At 36.0% G+C, this 24,256-nt stretch overlaps 1 protein-coding gene across 1 annotated transcript in view; it reads right to left on the bottom strand.

Annotated features, from left to right (window-relative positions):
• Positions 1 to 7,470: 7,470 nt before the first annotated feature.
• Positions 7,471 to 24,256, bottom strand: part of GRB14 (growth factor receptor bound protein 14) — an 80,463-nt gene continuing 63,677 nt past the window's right edge. Inside the window, 9 exon segments of the mRNA XM_050711660.1 lie at positions 7,471 to 7,617; positions 11,608 to 11,701; positions 15,481 to 15,568; positions 15,659 to 15,716; positions 15,797 to 15,913; positions 18,179 to 18,259; positions 18,816 to 18,911; positions 19,102 to 19,212; positions 20,295 to 20,432. Coding sequence (XP_050567617.1) covers positions 7,471 to 7,617; positions 11,608 to 11,701; positions 15,481 to 15,568; positions 15,659 to 15,716; positions 15,797 to 15,913; positions 18,179 to 18,259; positions 18,816 to 18,911; positions 19,102 to 19,212; positions 20,295 to 20,432 — 930 coding nt within the window.

Here is a 24,256-nt window from a genome sequence, read left to right as displayed (position 1 = left end):
CGCATCATATAAGGAATGAGGACTTCATTAATTGTTTGGTACAGAAGTGAACCCCTTTGGATGTTAGGCATATGGACAAGAAATTCTCTCTAATGGCTTATCATCTATTGTTGTTCCAAATGTTAATATCTCTTTTAAATTTCTTTCCTTACCCTTCCACCCTCCTACACACATCACCTCCTTTACATTCTCCTTAAATGCCTAAAAATAACTAACTACGCATATGGTCTGAGCACCACAGCCCTATACCATGTAACTGAGGAGAGAGTATTTTAGTTTGAATAGCTGACCTCACATCCATCATCAGATTTTTTTTTTTTCCATGAGTTATCTCCCAGAGCTCAAACATTCAACATACACCATGGATTTGGCAACTGCAGAGTTCTCTAAAATTTAACAAAATAAGCTCTTTGGGTAAATAAATAAAGTCTGTGAAAGCTGTGCGTGTATTTTCTCCCAACTGCTTCCTTTGGTGTGGTAAAATCATTTGAAATTAAAAGTTTAATTTTCTTTCAAGTACTCTTTTTCACATTAGAAATTTTCTGCTGGCATTAAAAAACAAAATTAAAAAAAAATCCAAAGTTCTGATACCCCTTGGGAACACATCAGCCTACCCCATATTCAGGAACACAAGAATAAAGACTCATTCACTTAGTCAGCTTCAGTCATAAGGAAAAAAACTGGAAGCACCTCATTTAACTTCCCCTATTTTTTATACCATCATGCTTGTTGTAAGTAATGCTCTGCTGTGCCCCTTCTCTTACCCCAAGTAGTCAGCTGGTATAATGGAAGGGGAAGCTGAAATACGTTTGTGAAAAGTGGTGTTTCAACTTAGCTCAGAGCAAGGAGAAAAGCAAGAAGAGAAAAACCGTACATCTGGGTTAATACATCTCCTACAGGACTAGAGAAATGCCTCCAGGATTACTGTCTGTTAAGGAAACTCCTAGGTCACAGTCTAGTTTCACACCATCTAGTTTCATACCATCACAGGCATGGTATTTTGGATAAAGAACAATCATTTTTACTTAGACACGTCCTCCACTGTGAAATTCTAACTGTGCAAATTCATTAGCAACAGCAATACAAATACCTTCTGTGGGTCTCATTCTACAAAATGCTCTGCTCTAATTCTGCTGCCTACTATAACCAGGTCTAGAAACATAGACTGCAGTTACCATAATTCAAGTTTAAAGCACAGTAAGCAGAGCTTAGTACTTGAAAATAAAGGGACTCCAATTTATAAACACAATAGAAAAAAAGGCAACATGAGGTGCATACCAACCTCACCTCATAATTTCCACAAACACAACCTAAGGTAAAAATAAACAATTTAATTTACCATTTGTGCTGCATTCACTCTGATGCATATGCCTCCTCCAAACGCACACCCAGGGCACACAGCTGTGTCATGGGCATGTTCACTAGCTCTTATGACCTCCAGTACCTCAGATCCTGGGGCTCATCAGTAGCAGCTGATGGGTCACTCCACACTTTTCAGGAGGCAAAGGGTACAGGGGCTGCTCAAAGCCCCCCTTGGACAGGGCCAATGAAAGAGGGGCCCCCAGGAGATACTGGAGTAGGCTCTCACCTTTGTTCAAGCTTCATCCACAGCAGGCTCTGTCAGCGATGCTCTTTGGTAGGGCTGCACTGTGCAGCACATAAATGGAGCTGGGAGGAAAGAAGGAGAGAAGCGTGAATCACATGTGGCTTCTGCTCTCTCTCCCCTCAGATAAGGGTCACACTCCATCTCCTGGGGATGGGACTGAGCCCTCAGGGCTGCTCCTACCTCTCCCTACTGTTGGGAGGGACTGCAGCTCACCCTTCAGCTTCATCTCATATCCCTGACCTGTAACCAGCTCTTGTCACCTCCTGCTTCCTCTCATAGGGTCATTACAACCTAATACATTGCACATGTCCACACATGAGAATGTTCTGGAAAGTCTCACAAGGCCTCCAGTGTTGGCTTTAGCCAGCCCCAGGGCTCCCTCAGGGCCTGCAGCTGGACACCAGTTGCCTTCCTTCCCCACAGCTTCTCTGTGCCACTGTTAGGGCTCACTTCCCCCAGGAAAGCAAACAGCCAGAGCCATATTTCTGCTCCAGCTACTCCCTTAAAGGGAAATAAAGTCATTTCTTTTCTTCTGGTGTGGGAGGGGAGCTCAGACCCATCTCCTCCACAGCTGGCCTGTTGGCCATTTCTCCCTCAGCTGGACTCTGGGAGGTCCCACCTGCCTCCTATCCTAGGTCTGCCTGATTGCTGCCCTGGGCACAGCTGAGAGGCAGCAGCCTCTTACCACCTAACTGCCAGGCTCAGGCCCTCTCAGGCAAACTTTGCCTCACAGGCCTGCAGCCTGCTCCCAGAGCAGCAGCCCTGTGCCTTTGGCCTCACCTTAACATGCCTGAGTGGTTCCCATGGAAACTCTGGGCTCACACGAGTGCCTAAATCAAGCATATGCTTAAATGTTGAGGAAGCTGCAGCTTCACATGGAAACCACAGTTTAGTTTTTTACCATAAAGTTTAGGGGAATAATCTGTATTATTAGTGTTCATCATAAAATTCTGTTTTGAAAATGCGGCTCACTAGTGGATAGAATTTTCCCAAATTGCTTAAAAGATTAATAAAATAATCATCTTGGGGGGCGGGGGGGGGGGACACAAACTATCCCTGTAAGAAAATCACTCTATTGCCTATACATGTGAATGAGCTGGTTTAATACTCAGGTTCACTGCCTCCTCTGCATTTAATCTCTTTCCTTTTATGTCCTACTCTGATTTTTTAAAAGACTTTCAGGCTTTTTTTAAATTAATTATACAAATCATTAGTATTAAAAAGGTAATATAATGGTTTCAAGAACAAGCTTCACAGACTATCTGCATATTTAATCATCTCTGCTAATAAATTTTTAATCACTCATTGAGTTCAGGTTCTTGTCTTGAAGCTTAACTTGATAACAAACCTAGCAACTGGTAGAACTAATTGGTACAGAGCAAGTGAATAATTTATAAGAGGAAAAAGCACTGGGTGTCCTAGAGGTGTGCAGAGACCACAAGTCACAGATATTTCTGGGAGGTAGCAGGAAAACAGTGGCTGACGACAGGAATTTTGTGATACGCTGCTGACATCCAGAGGCCAATAGTCAATACTGTTCACGTATGTGAACCGGGCTGTAAAGCACGCTGTAAAGTCAGATTCATTAAGTTTTAAATATTCATGCATTTCATTAAAGTTAACATTAATTGCACTACCATACACATTGATTATGCATAGACCACAAGTGTTTAACCTCTGAAAGCTTGCGAGTATGTTCAAGTAATGGGGTACGTCCCATATTCAAGGATTTCAGTGAAATCTATGGCTACAAAGTTGAAATTAAAAATTAAATGTATTGCACTACTAAAGAATAGTAATTCCAAATATCTAAACAGTAATAAAATAATTATTTTACTAACCAAATAAAAATTGATGTAAACTACAGGTTGATTTGTATTATAGGTTGCTTTCTAAAATAAAGTGATAAAGGTAGCAGAAACTATATGAGACTTACAAACAAATGCTAGACTGATTTGCAAGCTACATATATTAAACAGTTAAAACTTTAATTGGAAATGGTGGCTGAGTGGCTTTAATTTAGATGAAGATGACTACCTTCTAAACAATATAGCACAAAAAAAAAAAAAAAAGCTATTCCCTTATTCCCTTAAAATAAGCTGGTTTGTATCTTAAAATTAAATACCCCAAGTCTATTTACACTACAGAGTAATTCTACCCCCAGGGTAGCACAAAATGCTACAACTGTGTAACCAGGACGTAACAGACAACATTTGACAGAAATGCAATTATTGAAAGACCCCACTTCTAGTTAGTTACATATGTAATCCTCTTTTATTTCATGGGTTAAAGCTCTCTCAAAACATTTAGTTTGATGAAGACTTGCTACATGTCAAAAATTCATTAAGTGGCTTAATAAGATTGTTATGTAAAAACATTCAGAAGTTAAAAAATGTCATTTAATGCTGCCCATGCAACCTTAATTCTGGCCGTATATGTATATGTATTATGAAACACCAGTGAATTAACTTTTAATCTCCTTTGAGCCAAAAAGATTGTAAGATTGGAAACTAACGCACAAAGGGCATGGCCAACAAATACAATGCCAAACTTCAGAGTAATCTCTAAACTAGCTCACATCTTGAAGAGCATACCCCAGCAGGGCTAATTACCCCAGATAAAACGATGTGCTTACAGTTACACTGCTTCTGGTATCTCTGCATGGCAAGCTTATCTCTTCCTGGTACTGCACTATACAGATATACTCACAGAAGTCTAAAATTTTAAATCGGAAGAAAATATGGAGTGTTTTTCAAAGAGGGTGCTTCAAACTTGGTTGCTTTGACATTGATTTTCCCCCAATTAGTTTAAGGCTGTAGATTCTGACCTTCCCAAAGGTAAAAATATACCTCCTTCTTAATTATTAAAATAAACCTCTCCAAACAATATCAATTGCAATTAAAAAATGAAAAAAAAAAAAAAAAAACAGTTCTTAAATCCTCTATGAGGTAGATATAAAATTATAAAATTGTCCATATTTTGTAGAGAAGCAACTGTTACGAGACAGATAGACCAGTCTGCCCAAAATAGTACTGATTTTCTCCCTGAGCTGTTAACAACTCCTGATTCGCCAATTTTCTTTGTGAAGGTGAGCACCAAAGTGTAGTATTCCTAATTAGAAGCCACAGTAACATACTAAAATTCTGTTTAAACAGCATTGCTTACACCCTTAAAGAACTTTATGGTCAAACATATCTTGTGTGATATAATAAAAAACCTTGCCATTTTTCTGACAAGAAAATACTAGTTGCTAGCAAGGATCTTTTAAGTCATACATCAACCACCTGTACCATTTAGCATGTTCTAAAGTAGTCTGAAATATCAGAGAGTTTTTTGGGGTGTGGTGTTTTGTTTTGTTTGCTTGTTTGAAATTAAGACCATTTCCTCCATGTTTCTTCCTTCTGTAATACTGAAATGAAGAAGTAGCCTGTTAAGTGATTTACACGCCAGCCAAGATTATATTAATTTTACTGTTTTGTTTTTCTAGGGCATAGTCATAAACAACCAAACAGTTTAGGAAACGTATGCAGATTTAAAAGAAAAATGAAAAAGGTTTTGTATTCTCAGCAAGATTTCAGTTTAGATTTTAATTAAAAGAGCTGTCAAAATGCAGGAGGCACCACTTTGCAGAGCAAGAGTGCTTTGAATACTTGCCAGTTAAAAACCCTTTCAAATGTCCAAAACCCATGCTCATTAAGCAATACTTCATTATACGTGTTGTTTTGTTTTTTTGGTTTGATGGTGGAGTTTTTTGTTCGTTTGTTTTTGTTTGTGTGTTGTTTTTTTCCATTTCACTCATGAAAACTGAAAAACCAGGTGATGATTCTTGATGGCTGATGTCCTTCCAGTACATGACATAATCCTCACGTTTACCTTTCCAAAGGTGAAAAGGTACTCATTCACTGAGCGGTTAGCTTTGCTACCAATGATAGTGGCAAATACATAAATACAAATAAAAATGATGGCAAAGCTTTCACATGTCCAAGTAGGCTAGAGTATACAACTCAATTCATTTCTTGGAAGATGATCTAAAAAACAGGGTTGCAGAGGAGAAAATTCCTCCTTACTCTATGCCAATCTCTGAAATAATACAAGACCTCAGAAGTAATCCCATTGCTAACCTAAATCTGAAGAGGCTTTAATTAAAACTACATTTTTGTAATTACAATTTGAAATTATATTCAAGGTTTAAGAGTTAAATTTATTAGACTGTGAAGAGTTTTACAAGGCATTTCTAATGTAATGAGCTCAGACACCACATATGTTGCATCTTTGGTACACGTTATGAAGAGTTGCTTTTTTAATGAGCTTTAAAAACTGTATTTGCATACCAAAGGAAAAGGTCAGTGATGTGTGGATCAAGTCAGTAAATTAAGTATCACAGCATTACGTTATTATGATTGCCTTCCACAGGCACACAATAACTAAACCATAGGCTGTAGTTACCATACTATTCTAATGCACCCATCACACAACCTTGTCAGCATACGTGCACTTGAGATGCTGTGTCTTGGGTCCATCTTATAACATCCTTCACCCAGGCCTCCTTCGCCTTCTTCCTCCACCAGTTCCAAGAGCAGAACACCTGGTGTGTCTGATAATCAGAGAATCAAAGCAAGCAAAGAACAGAGGGGCCATATTTAGCATGATGGACTGTCTCTAACCACGACCTTCCACTACAGCCTTTACCTTAGGGCCAGGTCCTGAACCCTCATAACAAGATCAAACAAAGAGAAACAGCATCAGGACAGGGAAAAAACTTTCAGTCCAAGCCCCATTTCACTTAAGACTTTGTACAAGAATGCAGCAGTATCATCCCTCTTTCAAAATAGATACCAAAAGTACTTTTAATGCCACAGTCCAAAATTTCACTCAGTCTACCTTAATAGCTCTTTATAGTTGGAGTGTTAGATATTTTGTAATCTCTAAAGACTGGTTAACTGGTAGCTATTCTGAAATGTGTCACTCTGTGATAAATAATAAAATAAGCCAAGAACCAACTGCAGATACACTCTATCCAGTTTTTCATCAAAGAGTAAAGTTCATTGGATTCACCTTTATTTGTTCATTTTAAGGGCCATTGAAGTTGACTCCCTTCTCAGCTCTGAAACAATCCACAGCACTTAACAGGTCTGTGTGTGGGCATGTGTTAGAGACTGTAGGTGTATGCTATAGGTGCATATACGTAGGTGTACTATTTTATGCATATTTATACATATCACAGCCAAGTGACACCCCGCAGCTCTGTGTAAAGATGTCAATCTAGTCATTAGATTAGAAAAAAAAATCTTTTAAAATATTACAGCAGAAATTGCACAACTCAATACAGAGGATCAGTTACAAGTAGCTTTAATGATTTTTCACTTTTTGTATGATTATCCTCAAAGTAGCATTCAAAAATATAGTGCAAAATATTTATTCATTTTATTTACAAATAAAATGTGCAGTTCATCCTCTCCTTACCACAGTAAATGTTATTCTTCCACGTGATGAACAGAAATTATGAGAAACATTTGAAAGACGAAGTTCATTTTAAACGCAAGAACAATCAGTTATATTTTTGTAGAAGTTGCACAATATTTTTTTTAAATTGTTTTCAGTTGGGAAAAAAAGAACAAGAGTCCAAGACAACACGGAGGAATTACATATGAAATAACGTTTTTTAAAACCATAATGTTATTTTACTTTGACAATCACAATGCAAAATTCTTACCTATATAGACTTATTTTTTTTTAATTTGGTAGCTAAAACTTAGAATCTTTACAATGTAATGCTTTTTCACTTCTTACTATAGAAATTGCCTTGAGGGGAAAAAGTATTCTAGTATCTTCCTCCGCCTTTGATGAAACAACAGATGCTTTGGTTAAAGAGCAATTCGTGCGCAATAGTGTTTTAACTTGCAAGGCAGTACTCCTTTATTAAGTTGGTAGAATTCCACTAGCTGGATGAGATCAGTAAATCTGGTTTGACCATCATCAAGGGTATAAAATAGCTTCCCATCATCTTCCAACTGTAAAAACGGAAAAACAAAATAACATCAAATGCTCTTTTTGATATGGTATTTCTTCATGACTAGAATACTTGTTTGAGAAGTCTTCATGGAGAACAAGGTATTCATAATCCTATGACTATGGAGAGAAGGAAAAATAAGTTGATCAAATACAAAAAGATCAAAAATAAAGAACAAAAATCATGTATTCTTTACCTTTCCCTCTAAGATGCCTAAAAGGAAATAACAGTTTAGTAAATAACAGAATACTCCTCCTTTATTTTATGCCTTTGCTCTGGAATGATAGCTAGAGTTAATATAAATATGGAGTTTTTACAAACTGTCAACAAACAAGCTGCAACTTACTCATAGGTTTCACCTTTTGCTCAATTCACTATTCTGTATAACTTCTACATTTTGTATCACTTATTTTATAAGGTGCAATGTGGCTACACACTAGTGCATTGGTGTACTGGATGAAACTGTCTATCACAAAAGTAACATGCTTGATGTAGTAACATGTTGTCTAGGAGAAGGAACTGCTGCTACTCAAAATGCAGTGCTAGAATAGATACAGGAGAAACAGAAGAAACGGCAAAATATACCTTGAAAAACAACCTGTTCTAGGTTACTGAACATTAGCTCTTGCACAATCTGTATTGCATTGCTGACTACATACTTTCTCAATGCGTTTCCTCTTCTGTTGATATATCTAATATCAACACGCTTCAGCGCAAGAGTGACTATTCAGTATTAATATAAATAGGTAAGAGGGTAAAAAAAATATTTTTTTAAAAGAAGAGGGGAAAAAAAAAAGATATTTTACAAGACTGAAAGAGTAGTGAACAGAACACCCTGAAATTGTGCTAGCACAGAGCAATAGATGCTGTGCTACGAAAAGATGCAACTATCCTGCTTAGTACAGGGAATGGAGAAGATGTAATTATCTCTTACCTGCAATTAAGATTTCTCATCTGAAGCAGCTGTTGAACTGCTTATGATTCCTGATTATTCTACCCCTTTCTACCATGTCTGGAAGTTGTTTGTAATTTCTTTTTTCTCAGACTTTGGTCAATCCAAGTCAAACATTGCTAGTTAAGGAGTTATCAATGTGTGCATGTGTAAGCTCCTGTGTTCCAACAGAAAAACAAAAAATGGATTAGCATCCACTGAACTTTGTTTATGCATGCAATTTTCCTGCCAACACAATGAAGACAAGAAAGAGTCGAGGATTCAGACTTCTGTTGACTAGGACTTCATTTTTAGGCTTTATCCCCGCTCCAAGTCATCCCCAAACCTTGAAGTGAATACCAGACAGATTGCTAATTCTCTGAAGAAAGTAAACAGTGCTTTGCAAAGTAAAAGCTCCTACTAAAGTTATGTTGCCCAGGAACCTAACATCTTCTGCAAGCTAGGAAGGCTGCAATGAGAGAGCATTTATGAGAAAAGGACAGTCCCAGAAACAGCTGTATATGAATTATTCTTCATTCACATGGACTACAGAACAGCTAATTTCAGGACAGACTACAGTGAAATTGACTTTATCAGCTTAGTGTACTAAAATTGAAGAATAAAATTAAGGTATCAAGTTCTCTGATTTTCACAGTATGGGATCTCAAATGTTTCCTAAAGATTTTCTTTCCAACTTTTTAAAATCAATTCCCTGCTACCTACCTCCAATACTTGTTGCACATACCAACGTTAACACAATACATGCATTAATGTAGGGGAAACCTGAACTAGCAGGCTGTACACCCTGTTGGGGACACTTTCAACTTGAAGTAAGCTAAATGTAAGGAGGAAAAAAATCACTGAGAGACTGCATTATTTTTTTTTTTTTACTTGTTAAAAAAAATCCAGAGTGCTATTTCTTTATTAACATTGAGGGGGAAAGTTTATCTCCCCTTCCCCATGGAGGGAAAAAGGCAAGAGTTTGGAAGAACAGTAAGATCTAAAGTTCCAGAAGGTAACCTTGATCTCCAACTAATATGCTACAAACTTACTGCAGTAGCACAAAAAAAAAAAAAAAAAAAAAAAAGTCTTGGTTCTTAGAATTCTTCATTTAGAAGATCAGCAGCAGCAACTGGAAACATAACTTTTTTCTCCTCAAAATTATTTTTCTGAACTCCTTAAAGAGTATTGTTCTAGTAAAAACCAAGCAAGCAGTAAGTCAGCATACTGGACATGGCATGAGAGGGACTGAAGGCAACTGGAAGTTACTTTACGAAAAGGAATTGAAACGTGCATATATGTGGGGAACTAACAATTTCCATACTCACATCCTCTCTCTCTGGATTAAGTTGTACTCATTGCAGATTTCCAGCCTCGCCCCCCCCCCCCCCCCCCCCCCCATAACTAGCATGGGATAAATTGCTTTACAAAAACAATCAAATTTTCCTTCAAATAAGACAATTTTTGCACTGAAGTGATACAGGTCTTTCAGACGTCAGCACTGAGATATGATCTGTAGACAGTCTGTCAAAACAGATTCCCCATTTCTCCACAGGTCCTGCATCAGGAGAGCAATGTTTTAGCCGGCACATGTATAATTAATTCCTGCAATGCACTGCTTGCGTCTGCAAAAGAACACTAGAATTGACCAGATTATTTTTTTTGTTAATTGAAGAGGAGAATCATACAGGTCCACAGCAAACTGAAGACAAGTGCAGCTTCCTGCCACATCTGCTCTTAAAGAAAAAAGGGTCTGTTTCCTGATAAGAAAAAGTGGTCTCTTGAATTTGAGACTTAAATGACATCCCAATGAAGCAGAGTCATACAGTATTTGTACAGAGTTCAGAAAGGTTTCTAAACCATACAACAGCTATCCTAAAGTAAATACAAGAAGCAACCACAGTCAATAGAAACACAGAGATCTTAAACCTAGGATTCTGATCACTGAATATATGCTGAAGCTCACAAAGGAACCAGGGCATAGTTGTCACTTTTGGATGAAGGGCTTCTGCAATGCTTGTAATTAATGAAGCAAAAATCCTGGACAATTCTTTTCCCTGACATCGATTCCCTCCTTTTCGCATTCCAAATAATGCAATAATTTTTCAGTCTTATTCTACAGGAAAGTTTTGTTTTTGTTTTGTTTGTTTGTTTGTTTTAAAGCCCTAGATAAGGCATAAAGAAATTCTGTGAATCGACTATACACATTTCTCCTGAGAAACAGCAGAATCTCCCAGATACTTAAATAGGAATAAACAGAGGTTCAAGTATTATTTGGCTTGGAAGAAAGGTTCTTGTCAAGACAGAAGAAAAAGCTACAGGTATTCTCAATTCTCAAGCATCTGTGGCTAAAATAGATAATGCTAAACTGTTTCTCACCTCAATGGAAGCAATCTGTAAAAGAAAACTGTATAAACCTCCTCTGGAGGGAGTGGAAAGGGTTGGGAAAGCCTGCAATTCTGACTGTAGAATTGGATGATATCGTCAAGGAAAACTGATGAAAATATGACTTCAATTTAGGAAATTTCAGCTTACCTATAAGTAACTGGACTAAGTAAGCATATCAGTTTTTTTTTTTTACAATTGTCCCCCTGGATGTGAATATACCATAATAACGTAAATCATGAAAAGAGGCAAACAAAAGTGTTTGACCCAAAATAAAAGTGAAAAACTTTTAAATAGATGATTCAGTGATACACATATACACAGGTCACGGGCAGTCCACCTAAACTGATGACTAAAAAGACAATATAGTCTTCATTAAAATACAATTTTCATGCCATCATGGTTGCTTCTATTCCAGTTCCAACAGATTTGTGCATTTTTTCAAGGCAATTTTTAGGTAAACCAAAACATAGGATTACGTAGCACTAGTCAAGCTTTGTAACAAATGAAACAGCAAAGCTCGAAAATGTTCGACTCTAGAATATTTACGATTCATAGCAATACAGGTATTATGTTTATTATCATCTGTATAGCGGGGGAAAAAAAAACAACTACAAACTACAACAATTATTGGACTGTATTGGCTTACAACAGTATATTGAAAATTTTACTTACGGGTACAATTTGAAAATGTTTTATTTTTAATCCATGACTCAATGACAATACAAATGTTTTGGGGTTACTTTGGCTATCACGTACCAAGAATACCCTAAAAGAGATTGAAAATTTTCACATTAAGGTCACTCTGGAAAGCTTCAGAAATACCCAGTTAAAATTGTTGTACATTTAAAACAGTAAGTATTGTGAGAAGCAGAGATAATCTTAATTACAAAAATTATGCTTTTAATCATTATTTCTTTGAAAATGTGTCACTTGAAATACTTTTCTTAAATTCTTCTTCACCTTGTCTATTATGTGAAAAATATGCATTTTCAGAATGAATGACACTGTAGGCGTTAGTTTTTACGCTGCATAGAATTACAATACATCTCTTCAGACAGAAAAGCACACTCAAAGTTTGTGCTTTGAAGAAAATTTTTCCTTGGACTCTGACAGTCACCTAAATCACAAGTTTTATAGGGAAAACTTGAAAGGATGTTCAACAGGAAGTTTACAGAAAAGGTAATGCAAGACATACCAGAATAATTTTCACATCTGGCCCATATTCATAAACGTACACTCACATCTGCATACTGATAAAATTCCAATGGAGACAGAACTACAGTCTATACATTACAGCATAATTATTGACAACACTGTCAATGGCCAGCACCGTCACTGCAAGTAGTTCACCGATTCCAACCAGATTATAGACATAGTTTTGCCATAATCCCGGTATGATAATCTGATGCAGATGAAGAATGAATACCATTTCACTGAATCACTGAGTTTGGACTATGGGCAGAGAAGAACAATTTGGAGGACAAAGGTAAGTAGCTGATTCACAGCTTTGTAGTGGAGAGACTGAACTGTTTGTACTATGCAGGTCTGGAAACAGGTATAGTTAACAAATGTATCACAAAAGAGAAATGGAGGGACAGTCATTGGCAAGAATTCCCCTCTTTCAAGAGGAAAAACAAATGGGAAAAGTAGACTTGCAGGTGTCAACCAAGTGAGTGCTAGCCTCCTTTTTTGTACAACCATCTACCAGGATTGAGAGCACAACAACTACATGAAAATCTAGGATTTGGGGGGGGGGGGGGGGGGGGGAAGGAAAAAAAAAAGACAACAAAGTCTTTCAGTGAATTTTCACAAACTAACAACACAGATCCAAACTACTGGGTATTAATTTCATCCTCAAAATTTTAAGTTTTATTTTTACAACAGAAGAAAATACCTGGAATTAAGAAATTTGGAGTCCATAATCATTAATATTTCTATCAAAAAAAAAAACATTCAGATTAATTCAGAATTCTGATACTAATTCAGTTTTAAAAGATGGATAATTGTCAGCCCTGCATATGGCTAGGAAAATAAGGACAAATTGTACTCAATGCACTCAGGCTCTCCTAATAAGCTCTCTCTCTCCACCTAGTGGCCTCTCACCCCTTTCCAGGACTTGAATTAATTTTTTCAGAGTTGTCATCCCTTGCATAAAAACTTAAATCTTTTTTAAGTTTGTCATTAAGATCTGGTCTTTTTTTTTTTTTTAATTCCAAAAAAAAAAAAAAAGACATTATAGAATTTTACACTTTCCCAATATACAAAATGAGTTCTCTAAACCCAAATATGGTGATCCACATTAAGCAATACACAAAGTAATGACATAGCATAGGAAAGAAAATGAGAAAATGTATGTGGATTACGATTTATGTTCCCATTTATCATTTCCTTTGAAGCCTACTTTCCTACTTTTTTGTTGTTTGTTTGGACAGGAGAGATGAGCAACATTTCTTCTCCTTCACATAAAATCTTTCCTAACTCTATCCTAACAGAACTACTTTAGCTGTCAAAGAACCTTTTAAAACATCATTTTATTGTGAAGAAAGGACTGTACTTCATAGAATCTTAGGAATATTGGTTGGAAGGGAGCTTTTTAGACATGCTGGATGATTCAAAAAAACTGTTTCTTCATAAACGTATAAGGAATTCTCTGAATGACCAATTGTATTTTGTCATGAGCCATTTGGTAATGCTATTATCCCATTCATCTATTGAGTATCAATTAGTTTCCAGTCCTATCAACCACTTATCACTGAAAAGTCTTCAAACATAAGAGGGTGAAGTATGAAATCTGTAATGTTGCTACATAAATGCCTTTAAGCATGTTTCTTCTACATCTGAACAGTAGATCTAAAAATATTATTCCTTCATAGCACGCCCTGAAAGACTGTTGTTGTCTGTAATTCTGTCATTAAGTTATTCTGCTACTAGGAATTCTGCAGATTCTTTATTCCTTTATGTAAGTCCCTTCACCTTCCATAAGCCATCATGAACAGTGCATTTGTTGGTACATATGGTATTACAGAGGCCCAACCACCTGCTGTCATATATACAAGAGATTGCCCTGCTTGGGATCATTTTTCTATCTTTGAAACACCTTAAAAAGCTCAACTTGGATTTTTTTTTCCCCAGCAGAAACTAAAATCTTATTACTCCCATGAAAAACTTCTGTATTTCTGGTGCTAATTCATTCTTTCAGCCCTTTCTTTTCTTTTAAAGAGCAAAGCATTTGTCACAAGCTGTAATGTATTTATGTCTTCATTGTATCTCAGGAGTATGCCAACATATGATTGCTCATACTACCATGTTCTAATCAATTCTAGACAGTCCACTCAAAGAGTATCATCCTCACCAAGATCACAATGTGTATAGATCCAAGAATATACCATAAACAACACTGTATTAAGCAAGTATTCTTAATACCTAGCATGATACTCACTTTGTCATCTCAAATGCTATTGCTGCTTATTCCCCAGGTCTACTTGGCTTCATTTAACAGTATCTGTGTAGCCACTGACATACACTGAAAGATTCATCAAGTCCTAGAATGACATACTGCTCAGACATACATGTAGATCATCCCCATGTCCCATTTCTCTCTTGGAACAAATGCAAAAATGAATGCAGAGTACAGAAGTATTTTCAGGGTGATTACCCAGTCTTAAAAACAAGACCCCTGAAATTTAAAAAAAAAAAAAAAAAAAGTCCAAATATCCATCCTTGCTGAGTGTGGTTATCTTTGTCTTCCCTTCTTTCCCACCTTTTTTTTTTTTTTTCTAGAACCCTTTCCACAGATGTAGAAGACAGTATTAAAGTACACTTAATCTAAAACTGAAGGAATTTAACCAGTTACCTGGCTACAGGTATCTAACTGGAAAGAGACTGAGAGAAATGCACGAGTTTCATGGAATAAGTCACTGAATAAAAAAGGCCCATGTGTACAATTAATACAGCAGTAGGGATAAAAATATAGAAATGAAAAATAGGATTTGAACATGAAATACATACCTGGTCATTTTTCTTTGAATTAATATTTAAATGACAGAAAATTAAACATGAATAGTCTTACCCTAGTATTTATTGTTTACCATTAAGGGATCATAGGATTTTTACTCATTTCACAAGTAAAAGCATTTTTTTTTCAATGGTTATCCCTGTTCTTGTTGGAATAAGGTTAGGCAATGTTTTTATGGTTTCCTTCATTCTTTCATCACTAATAAGAGACACAAAAAACACTGGTGCCAAAATTGACAGTTCACAGAGAATACTGTGCAAATACAGAGCTCAAGTGCTTGGCTCTCAGCGGACACAAGTAATCTGTCAGTGACAGAATCGAAGTGTTAGATCACCATTTTATTGCTTCCAAAAGACATAAAATAGAAACCAACTGATCCCCAGATAGCCCTATATAAAAGACATTTTATTTCTATTAGATAAGTGCAAAATCTTTCTTCCTCTGTCTCCCCCCACAATAAAAAGTACATGAAAATAGCAGTTGTTGACTAGAAATGTGTCTCCGAAGAGTTATGTAAAGAATTAGCTTACCCATCTACAAGTCCATGCTGCAAAATAAGCCTCTGAGCTTCATCTCTAGAGATTTTATGATGAAACCAAGACTGAGATCTGTGTATAGCTGTAGAAATAAAGATCTTTAAAAAACATATTGCCTTTATTGAAACAACCAACTATTGCATTTCTCTGTAATGAATTAACTCACACATACCCACGTTAGACATGGCAATAGGACTACCATGTGAGTTGAGTCGTAGACACCCTCTCCTCTGTGTAAGAGAAAAGTAAAGATTATTTCAAAACTTTTTTGTTAAAATAAAAAAAAAGTACTCTGATAAAATGCTTATACCCGCCATGCTAATCCTTCTTCAACTGCAACTGAAAGGACTTCCATTGGATTTTCTATAATTCTGCTTCTGTGTCCTGAGAAATCCATTGCTACTAAAGAATTTTCTGAAATACTTCTCTGCAACAAAGAAAAATACATTTAGTGGTTGGGTTTTTTGTTTGTTTCAGTTTATTGTTTTGTTTTTAAGATCTGTGTTTTAAGAATGCATTTCAGAGAAAACATTACATTTTATAAATGGTGTTTCAAATATCTGCAGCATTTCCCATCACAGCCAAACTCATTACACCCTTGGGAACATTTGTAACTCCTGTATGCTACTATAAAACTCAATTTTACAGTTTGGCAGGACAAATCATGTCTTTGCACTACTGTGATGGACAACAAATACATCACTTTACCATAAATTCTACTTATATTTGTAACTATAACTATCCTTTTGCATGTCAAAACAAGTTAGGATACTTTTAGTAAGTTGTCCAAGTACCAGAAAAAAAGAAAATGCAAAATTATTATGCATAATCATCTTATAAACGAAGATTTGAAGTATTTTGCTATAAATACGGCATAAATTCATGCATCTTCTATACAAAGTTGCACCCAAAGTTTACCAGATTTAACCAATGGAAAAAGCCATTTCTATGGAGATTAAATTTTATTTTAATACTTCTCTTCAAGCTGTTAACCAACGCAGAACAAGCACAGACTTAACAGTTATGGGATCTAATATTAAAAAAAACAAGTTTGTCTTTTTTCCTCCTAGTAAAGATTGACTTTGTAAAAATAAAAGAAAAAGTATTTCAAGCTTGACAAAACAGTCTTAAAGCTCACCAAAACACTTGCCAGAAACCCAAGTTCATAAAATCAAGTTTAATACTGATTGTAATGTCTCAAATGTTCACTGGCACTGGTAGATCAAGTAATTAAAAGAACACTCTAGTGTTCTATAAATTAAAGTAACATCTAGAATATAGGAGGCCCAGATTTCTGTAGGGTTAACAAAGCTTCTCAGTCCAAAACCTGTTTAGCTCCTGTTTGGTTACAAGCAGATTCTTCTAGCATCAATATAACTCAAAATGGAATAGTAGTGCATTGTAACTGTTGACACTGTAGTCTAAGGTCTGCCTATGTAACTGTAACCTGTAAAGAACTTTGCAATAGAGAAGGGCAAACTAAGAGAAATTGTGTTTCTCTGGGAGAGTGCAGGGAACTCCTTGCAGCTGACTTGGTTGTGAATTATTCAGAAATGAAAGTGATTCCTCTATGAAGTACATACATTAGCTTGTGCACTTAATTCCTGAGTTTAATTCACCAGTTATATACAAGTACAAAAAATGTACCATGCTTAATACCAGTTATAGATTCCGCCTGCATTAGAATTTACATGAGCTATAATGCATGCAGCAGTGTAAGAGGAGAGAGAATCAATAACGGCTCCCAGACCCATTATAAAGGCAGCAGCTGGCTATCATTAGCTTCTTATTACAGACAGTAAAAACATGGTCAGTATATTAAGTGCAATTTTGAAAGCATGCTTATTAGCAATATCATAAAACAGCATATTTGTGAATACCCATAATGACAAATGCATATCTTAGTTGCTTTAACACCAAGAACTACCACAAAAGCTCCAACACCATAAAATCATCATCACGAGTCCTGGAAACAAGCAGTTTTTACCCAGTTTAGCCAACGAAAAGCACGAAGTGATATAAATCACTCACAAAAAAAGAGTTGAAATCAAGTGATTCAAAGAACTGGGATAAGTAAGATATATTAAAGAAAAGGACAGCCTGATCCCCAACTATCTGACTGAGGAGATGGACAGAGCATCCAGTATAGGGTGCTGTTCCTCCTAAACCCAGTTCTGCCAAGTTACGGTGTTCCTCTAAAGTCCATTCAGTACTACATCAGATGAAATCCAAAGTAAGTATTAAACCACTTTGGAGGAAAAAAAAAATAAAATAAAAGGAAGTATCACTGTATACTGAAAAGGATTTGTTAAAGCTTCTGTGTTCATCCTTTACAGCATGTGTGACCTTAAACACTTTGCTTCTTTTTTAGTGCATTTATAGTTCTCCTTCACTTTTAAAATCCTTTTTCCATTCTCTTTGCAGCGATAACAAGCCAGTAAACTCCCAAAATACTGAAGATTTGACAAAGGAGAAAAAGTCTCTTAAACTGGTCTGAACTACTCATTTTGTATTAAGTAAATTAATTAATTAGCTCTCTAGTCTGTCCTGACGTCCCTAAAGATTTCAGCAAGCATTCGCACATATAAAGATCTGCAGGATCAGGTCAGTAGTGTAACTGACACAAGTCACTTAAAAATAGCATGATGGCAGAAACAAAAGTATTTATTCATGGAGCTACTGTGGGACATACCATGGGTGTTATATTCAAAGGGCTGCAGACACTTCTACCTTGATATGGTTGCATGTAATTCTGATACAGCTGCATCCCATACTAAAACCAGAAAATAACATGGTTAGCATTTTAAACTATAAACCTAAGTCAATAAACCTTTCTTACTTGCCTTTTTTTTTTTTAATCATTAAAAAACAGGGACAAATGCTGGTAGGATAAGGAAACACACAACAATGGCATTGCTGTTGCCTTTCTAAATGTATACTCTGCATTAAATTCTGACTATTTAATACACTGACTGACATTTGCCTGTTTTGTCACAGACACTTTTTAAAAATATTTTAAAAGTTCCCATCTTGTGTATTCTTGTAGCTTTGTTTAACATCACCAACAGTCTCACTAAATTCAGCCAGGTTACACATGCTTAATCTTAAGTTTAAATGCTTGCAGGACTTCATCGAGACATCATCCCATCCCCTAAAATGATTCCAGCAATTTAGTCTGTCCCTGTTGGGATGAATGTTCAGCTTTCGTTGTACAAAATTGATACTGCTATTGCATGGGAACCTGGAATTATGTTACTTCTCTAATTCACAAGATCAGAATTCCACATAGTAAACTTAAGCAGTAAGTTAACTCCACACAGAAAAATTACCTTAAGCAACCTAATTGCTGTCATCCAACAGGTCCTACTTTGCTCATCATCTGCACAGAGCTGTTTCAGGTCTCTGGTTCCTCCTGATTTGTTAGGCTAGAAGGCCACAGCACATTTTTTTAGCATTAATGCATATCTTGAAGATAATACCTGTTGAAATAAAAGCCACTAATTCTCCTATTTTATAACAGACAGCTGAACATTGTTTTCAAAAACCTTAAAGAAATTTAAGCTTACCTAAAACCTGTGGCTTGCTTTAATATGTATCAGAATGATAAGCTTGTACCTTAAAGCAGAATCCATAGTTTGTTGGTGCTCCAGAAATCTTTTTGCCTGTCAAAGACATGTACATATCACTATTGCTGAATTCACAGAAAAACTGCAGATGCCTTGGCTCCTAAAAAGAAGAGCAATGTAATACAGTTAGACTATTTTTACCTAGCCTCTTTAGATAAGAAACTCAGAGTGGCATACTAGTTATTCTAACCCAAAATACAGTCTTATATCTCAGTTTTAACTGTGAATTGTCTCAAGAAATCTAGAAAGAGGCAATGCAAAATTCACTTCCTAATGCAGAGGAAAAAACACCTCTAACTAGTCAGAGTTCACTCTTCCAGAGAGAGGGGAAAAAAAAAAAAGTACAAGTGATATGATTTCTGGGAAAACATCCATTACATTCAAGATGCAGTAAGAGTAGTAGTCAGAAATTTTGAGTGCAGTATAGTTTTCAAGCATCAAAATAAAATATACTTTCAGAATTTGAAAAAATAAAATAAATAAAATAAAATAAAAAACACTGTAATAATTACTGTCCAGTAGTATTTCTAACCATTATCTCCATCCTCCCCAATGAATTAGGTCAAGGAAGAAAAATAAGTGTATTTGTTGAAGGATGCAAAAGCATCTCAATGAGTACTCTGGCATCTAACAGAAAATTCAAAAGAATGAAAAGCGTGTTTAAGTGGCTTACATAAAAGGTGTCTTATCTCTAATGTATCCTGTTTAACACAGTCAGGTTTAAGTACCGACAAAAATTTGAACTAGCAGAATGAAAAACAGTGACAGAATTCAAGAACTCTAAAAATCTTCCAATAAAATCTTTTTATACATATGCTCTTGTATAACTTACATATTGAAGCATTGTGCCCATCTTTCAGAGCATCTATTTCAGAATTTTAACTATTTTTAAAAGATACCCTGTTAACCAATTGAAAAAAAATGTGAACCAGACAGAAGGAAAAGTTAACAGGCAAAAAGAAGCTAGTTTTTCCTGATACAATGCTTTCCCAATTTTATATCTCTATCTCTCTCTATATTTTATCTATTATAAATAGAAATTATTTTCCCTTATCACTGTAAGATAAAATTCAAATTTCAGTTAATATTACAGCAAATGATAAATATGTATACATTTGTTCTAACTTTATAATTCTCTCCTCCTTCTTTATTGTTGTTGTTTGTTTGTTTGTTTGGCCTTACCTTAGATGTACCTTTAGTGGAAAAATAAAGACCGGATCTTCTCAAAAGAAAGAACAGTTTTTTCCATGATTTTTTCCCCTGTTCCTTTGCATGCAAATAACCATGAATCTCAGGATATGTGCTGGAGCTTAGGAACATCTGAAAGAAAATATCAGACATGCATTTTTCTTTTTATCTGAAACCACCTTTCTGTTTCATTAAGATATTCAGACAAGACTAAGGGGAATATACCCCTAAATTCACTATCATATCACAGTAGTTCAGTTATTGCATCTAATCCCATTAGAATACCTCTGATTTAAGGCATACAGAATGTTACATAACTCCAAGGTATGCAAGGCGAGTTACATATTTATATGGAACATATGGTTTGAAATGAGAGCATTAGTTATGCAATGTTGACTTCAGCAACAAAACCAGTGTAAGAAGTTCTGATCCCATGCCTCAGACCCTATTTTTATACAACTGCAAATCAATGCTACCAACAGAAGGAAAAAATAAAAAATGACATCTCTTCTCACCTTCCCCTGCCCGTTACAAACCAGAAAAAGGAACAGATCTGAATTAAAATTCAATCAAACAAATCACAAAATCTAAATCACAAAATTACACAGGTCTGGAGAACATTGCTATTTTCAGAAGAGGAGGGAACAAAGGTGTCAGGACCTAAAGTAGTCCTTAAGTGGGTGCTTCAGTTGAATGGAGCAGAGTAGAGGCTGGGCCAGCCACCAAGTATTTGCCGCCTGTGCTCAAGGTCATGGGGTAGAGTGTGTTTATCTGAATAAAGCTGCATTAGGAGCAAGGAAAAAGGGCTTTAAAATTCTCAGAGGGATCAGCTATTTTGCCTCCAGAACCAAAAAATAGTTTGCACCCCTTCCATAGGAAAGGCAGAATGATACAGACAGACAACGAAGTTAACTGATGCACTGAGAGGAGCTAACTAATGCAATTCTCTCTGCTCAAGATACTAAATAACTTCTGTTTTAGCCTTTTCAACCAGACATTATCAGAGTGCAACACAGCTGTTGTCTTGCTAAGACCAAGTACAGTTTTATTAGGACTGCAAAAGCACCTACTAAAATCTGCCAACCACGTTAACTGCATTCTATGTCCATGTAACATATTCATTTCTATTCCTCTTCTTTCAACAGAACAACCCAGAACTACGACTCATATCTAAAGATACTAACCTAGAATTCTTCAATTTCCATGTATGCAAATGGTGGAAGGAGGGTGTGTACTACTATGTACTACTAAGCTCTCCAAGGAACCTTGCCCCAGACTGGCCTGCAGTACCTTAAAAACTATCTAGGCTCATATATGGTAGGGAAGAAGGGGTTTTCTTGCTGATTTCTGCAGCTTTCATCACTGTGTTTTCCTCCTCTCTGTTGCCACTTCCAGAACATCTAAGCTGAGGACACGAAGCAACAGATTCCCGGGCAAGAGGCAGACTGGCTGGCACCAGACTGCAGCAAAATGAAGTGAATGTGATTTTGAAAGTATACCAAGGTCTTTAGCCACGAAATAATGGAGTCCAACCAAGATAAACAAGGTTACTTTCACTTTTATTGTTTTCCTACCTTGCAGTCAGATGCATGACAGCACCATATGTAGACCGTCCCAAGCTGATTAAATTCATCTGTTACCAATGCAGTAACAAAGACAGGTTTCATTTGACAGGCGAGCACCCAGAAAATCTAGCCCACAACTGAGAATGCATTAAGAGAGCTTCAATGCTATTCACCTGAATAGTAAATTACAGTATTCTCTCTGCCAAAAATGAAATGAGTGCCTGGCTCCTAGCCTGCACAAGCTCTTCCCTAGGATTCCCTAAGAGCTTCCAATCAGAAGCATAATCATGAAACAGTCACATTTCTTACTCAGCAGGCCAAAGTGGAGGAACAATACAAAGCTCAGCTTCAACAGCCACTATTGTATCCATGCTATCAATTCAACTAAAGTAGCAATAACTCTAGGAAAAAAAGCTATCCTAGATCCATCTTTTCCCTTCCAAGACAGCTGAGGACTGTAAGAGAAAATACAATATTGTGTATTTGTAAAGTCAAAACCATTAAATATCCCAAAGAATAAGCAGTAAAAAGATCTGAGAAGTGAATGTCTTTAATAAATACATAAAACTAAATAGAGTAGAAAAGAAAGTTTTTTGATCATTTTTTTTTAATGGAAGTATGTGCAAGGTTGAAGTTTATTATGGGGGAAAAGGATCCCTGCTTATGCAGAGAGAAGGCAATCAAAATAGGACAAAAATAAGAAAAGTCCTTCATATAGGTGGAAGAACTGTGGACAGTTACATGATGATATGATGAAGACAGTGATTACTGATCACACATTATGCAGAAATAAGTTTGCACCCTCATGCAGTGAAATATACAACTTGATACGTAGGGTCTATCAAATGTCACCATGTCTTTCAGACATTAATATATGACAGCAACAAGGGCCAGATTATGATTTGATTTGCTGTAAAATCAACCAACTTAAAACCAACTTGAACAAAAAAAAAGTTTTTTTGTTGTTGTTGTTGAGGGAGGGGAGTCAACAAGAAAAAAATGGAAGAGAAAGGACATTCCACGGTCTCAGATGAATAGTAAAAAATTCAGAAATACTAGATGTCACTTGAACAAAATAAAGATTGAAAGCTACACAACTTATTTGTCTGCTTTCAGGCACTGAAGGCATTCATAATGCCTTCAACAGTTTCATTGAAAGAATGGCTGCACTGGGGGAAAAGGACAACATTTGCTGAGGTGAATGCTTCTTGAGCAGGTACACACAATTTTGAGATTTAAATTAGGGAATCTGTTATTTTCCTAAGACTCTGTGAATCAAGTTTGAATTTCATGACTGAATCGTAAATCTACAAAAACAAAGAATGGAACAACTAAAAATATGGAGCAAGGAGGAGAAGATGGCAATGAAGAAAGGAATAAGAGGAAAGGGCAAAAGGGAAAGATTATATCAGTAATCCCACATTTCCCCAAATTCTGAGCATGTGTCTTCATAATCTTATCTGTTTTTACCTTAATTTTTCCATATACAACATTTATGTTTTATATTTGTTCAGGAAATACTCATGTTACTTTCTCTAATACGTTCTACATTAGGTGAAAGGGTTGTTTTTTTCATCGCTCTGGAAGATGGCTTGGAGAGGTGCTCTCTATAATTTTCTAAATGTACTCACATTATACGTAAAAAGCTGTTAGAAAGAAGCAACCAAATTGGTCAACGCAAGATTTGAACTCTGAACTTCAAGTCTACCTACAGAACTGTGTCAATCACATCTATTGAACAATCAAGATGGCATGGAATAGGTCTATTCTTACAGTAAAACCAGAAAGAAAGCATAACAGCCCAAGTAATGTCTATTGTCTAAACTGAGGATGTGTCATTTTTGCATTTAAAGTGATTGACAATCTGCATAGTGGAAAAAAAGTCTGATCCAAATTAGAGATTAAAAAAACTCCAAAATTGAAGAAACGTTATTTTCAATCAAAAAGAAAATGAAAGAAACTCAAGAAAAAAAATTTAATCCTTTACAGTAATTTTAGAATAAATTCTTTGACTTCAGTGAGGCTAGGAGTTCACCTGCTAACTCAGAAGGAGTCAGTCCTGTCAACACGATGTTTTGCGGTCTATTCATTGGGAATGCCATCTTGAATAAGAATATAAAAGGAGCTAATGCATACATGAATTAACCCAAAATAAAAGTTACTCCAATAAGCAGGCCACATTTTAAACAAGTCACAAGCCTCATTTAAAATTACATTCAGCAGGTTTCACATCTCATTAAACTAAATGAAGGAATTTGTTACCCTCTTGTGAGAGTTACTAATTCTCCAAAAAAAAAAAAAATTATATATATATTTAAAAATAATAGGGTATTTTATTGCTATGAGAAAGGCCTCAGATTAAAATCTATATACTACGATTTTTTTAAGGCA

This window comes from Cygnus atratus, chromosome 6 (assembly GCF_013377495.2).
Source record: "Cygnus atratus isolate AKBS03 ecotype Queensland, Australia chromosome 6, CAtr_DNAZoo_HiC_assembly, whole genome shotgun sequence".
Classification (NCBI taxonomy): Eukaryota; Metazoa; Chordata; class Aves; order Anseriformes; family Anatidae; genus Cygnus; species Cygnus atratus.
The sequence above is the reverse complement of the archived record's forward strand: the minus strand, read 5'-3'. Positions and strand labels throughout refer to the sequence as shown.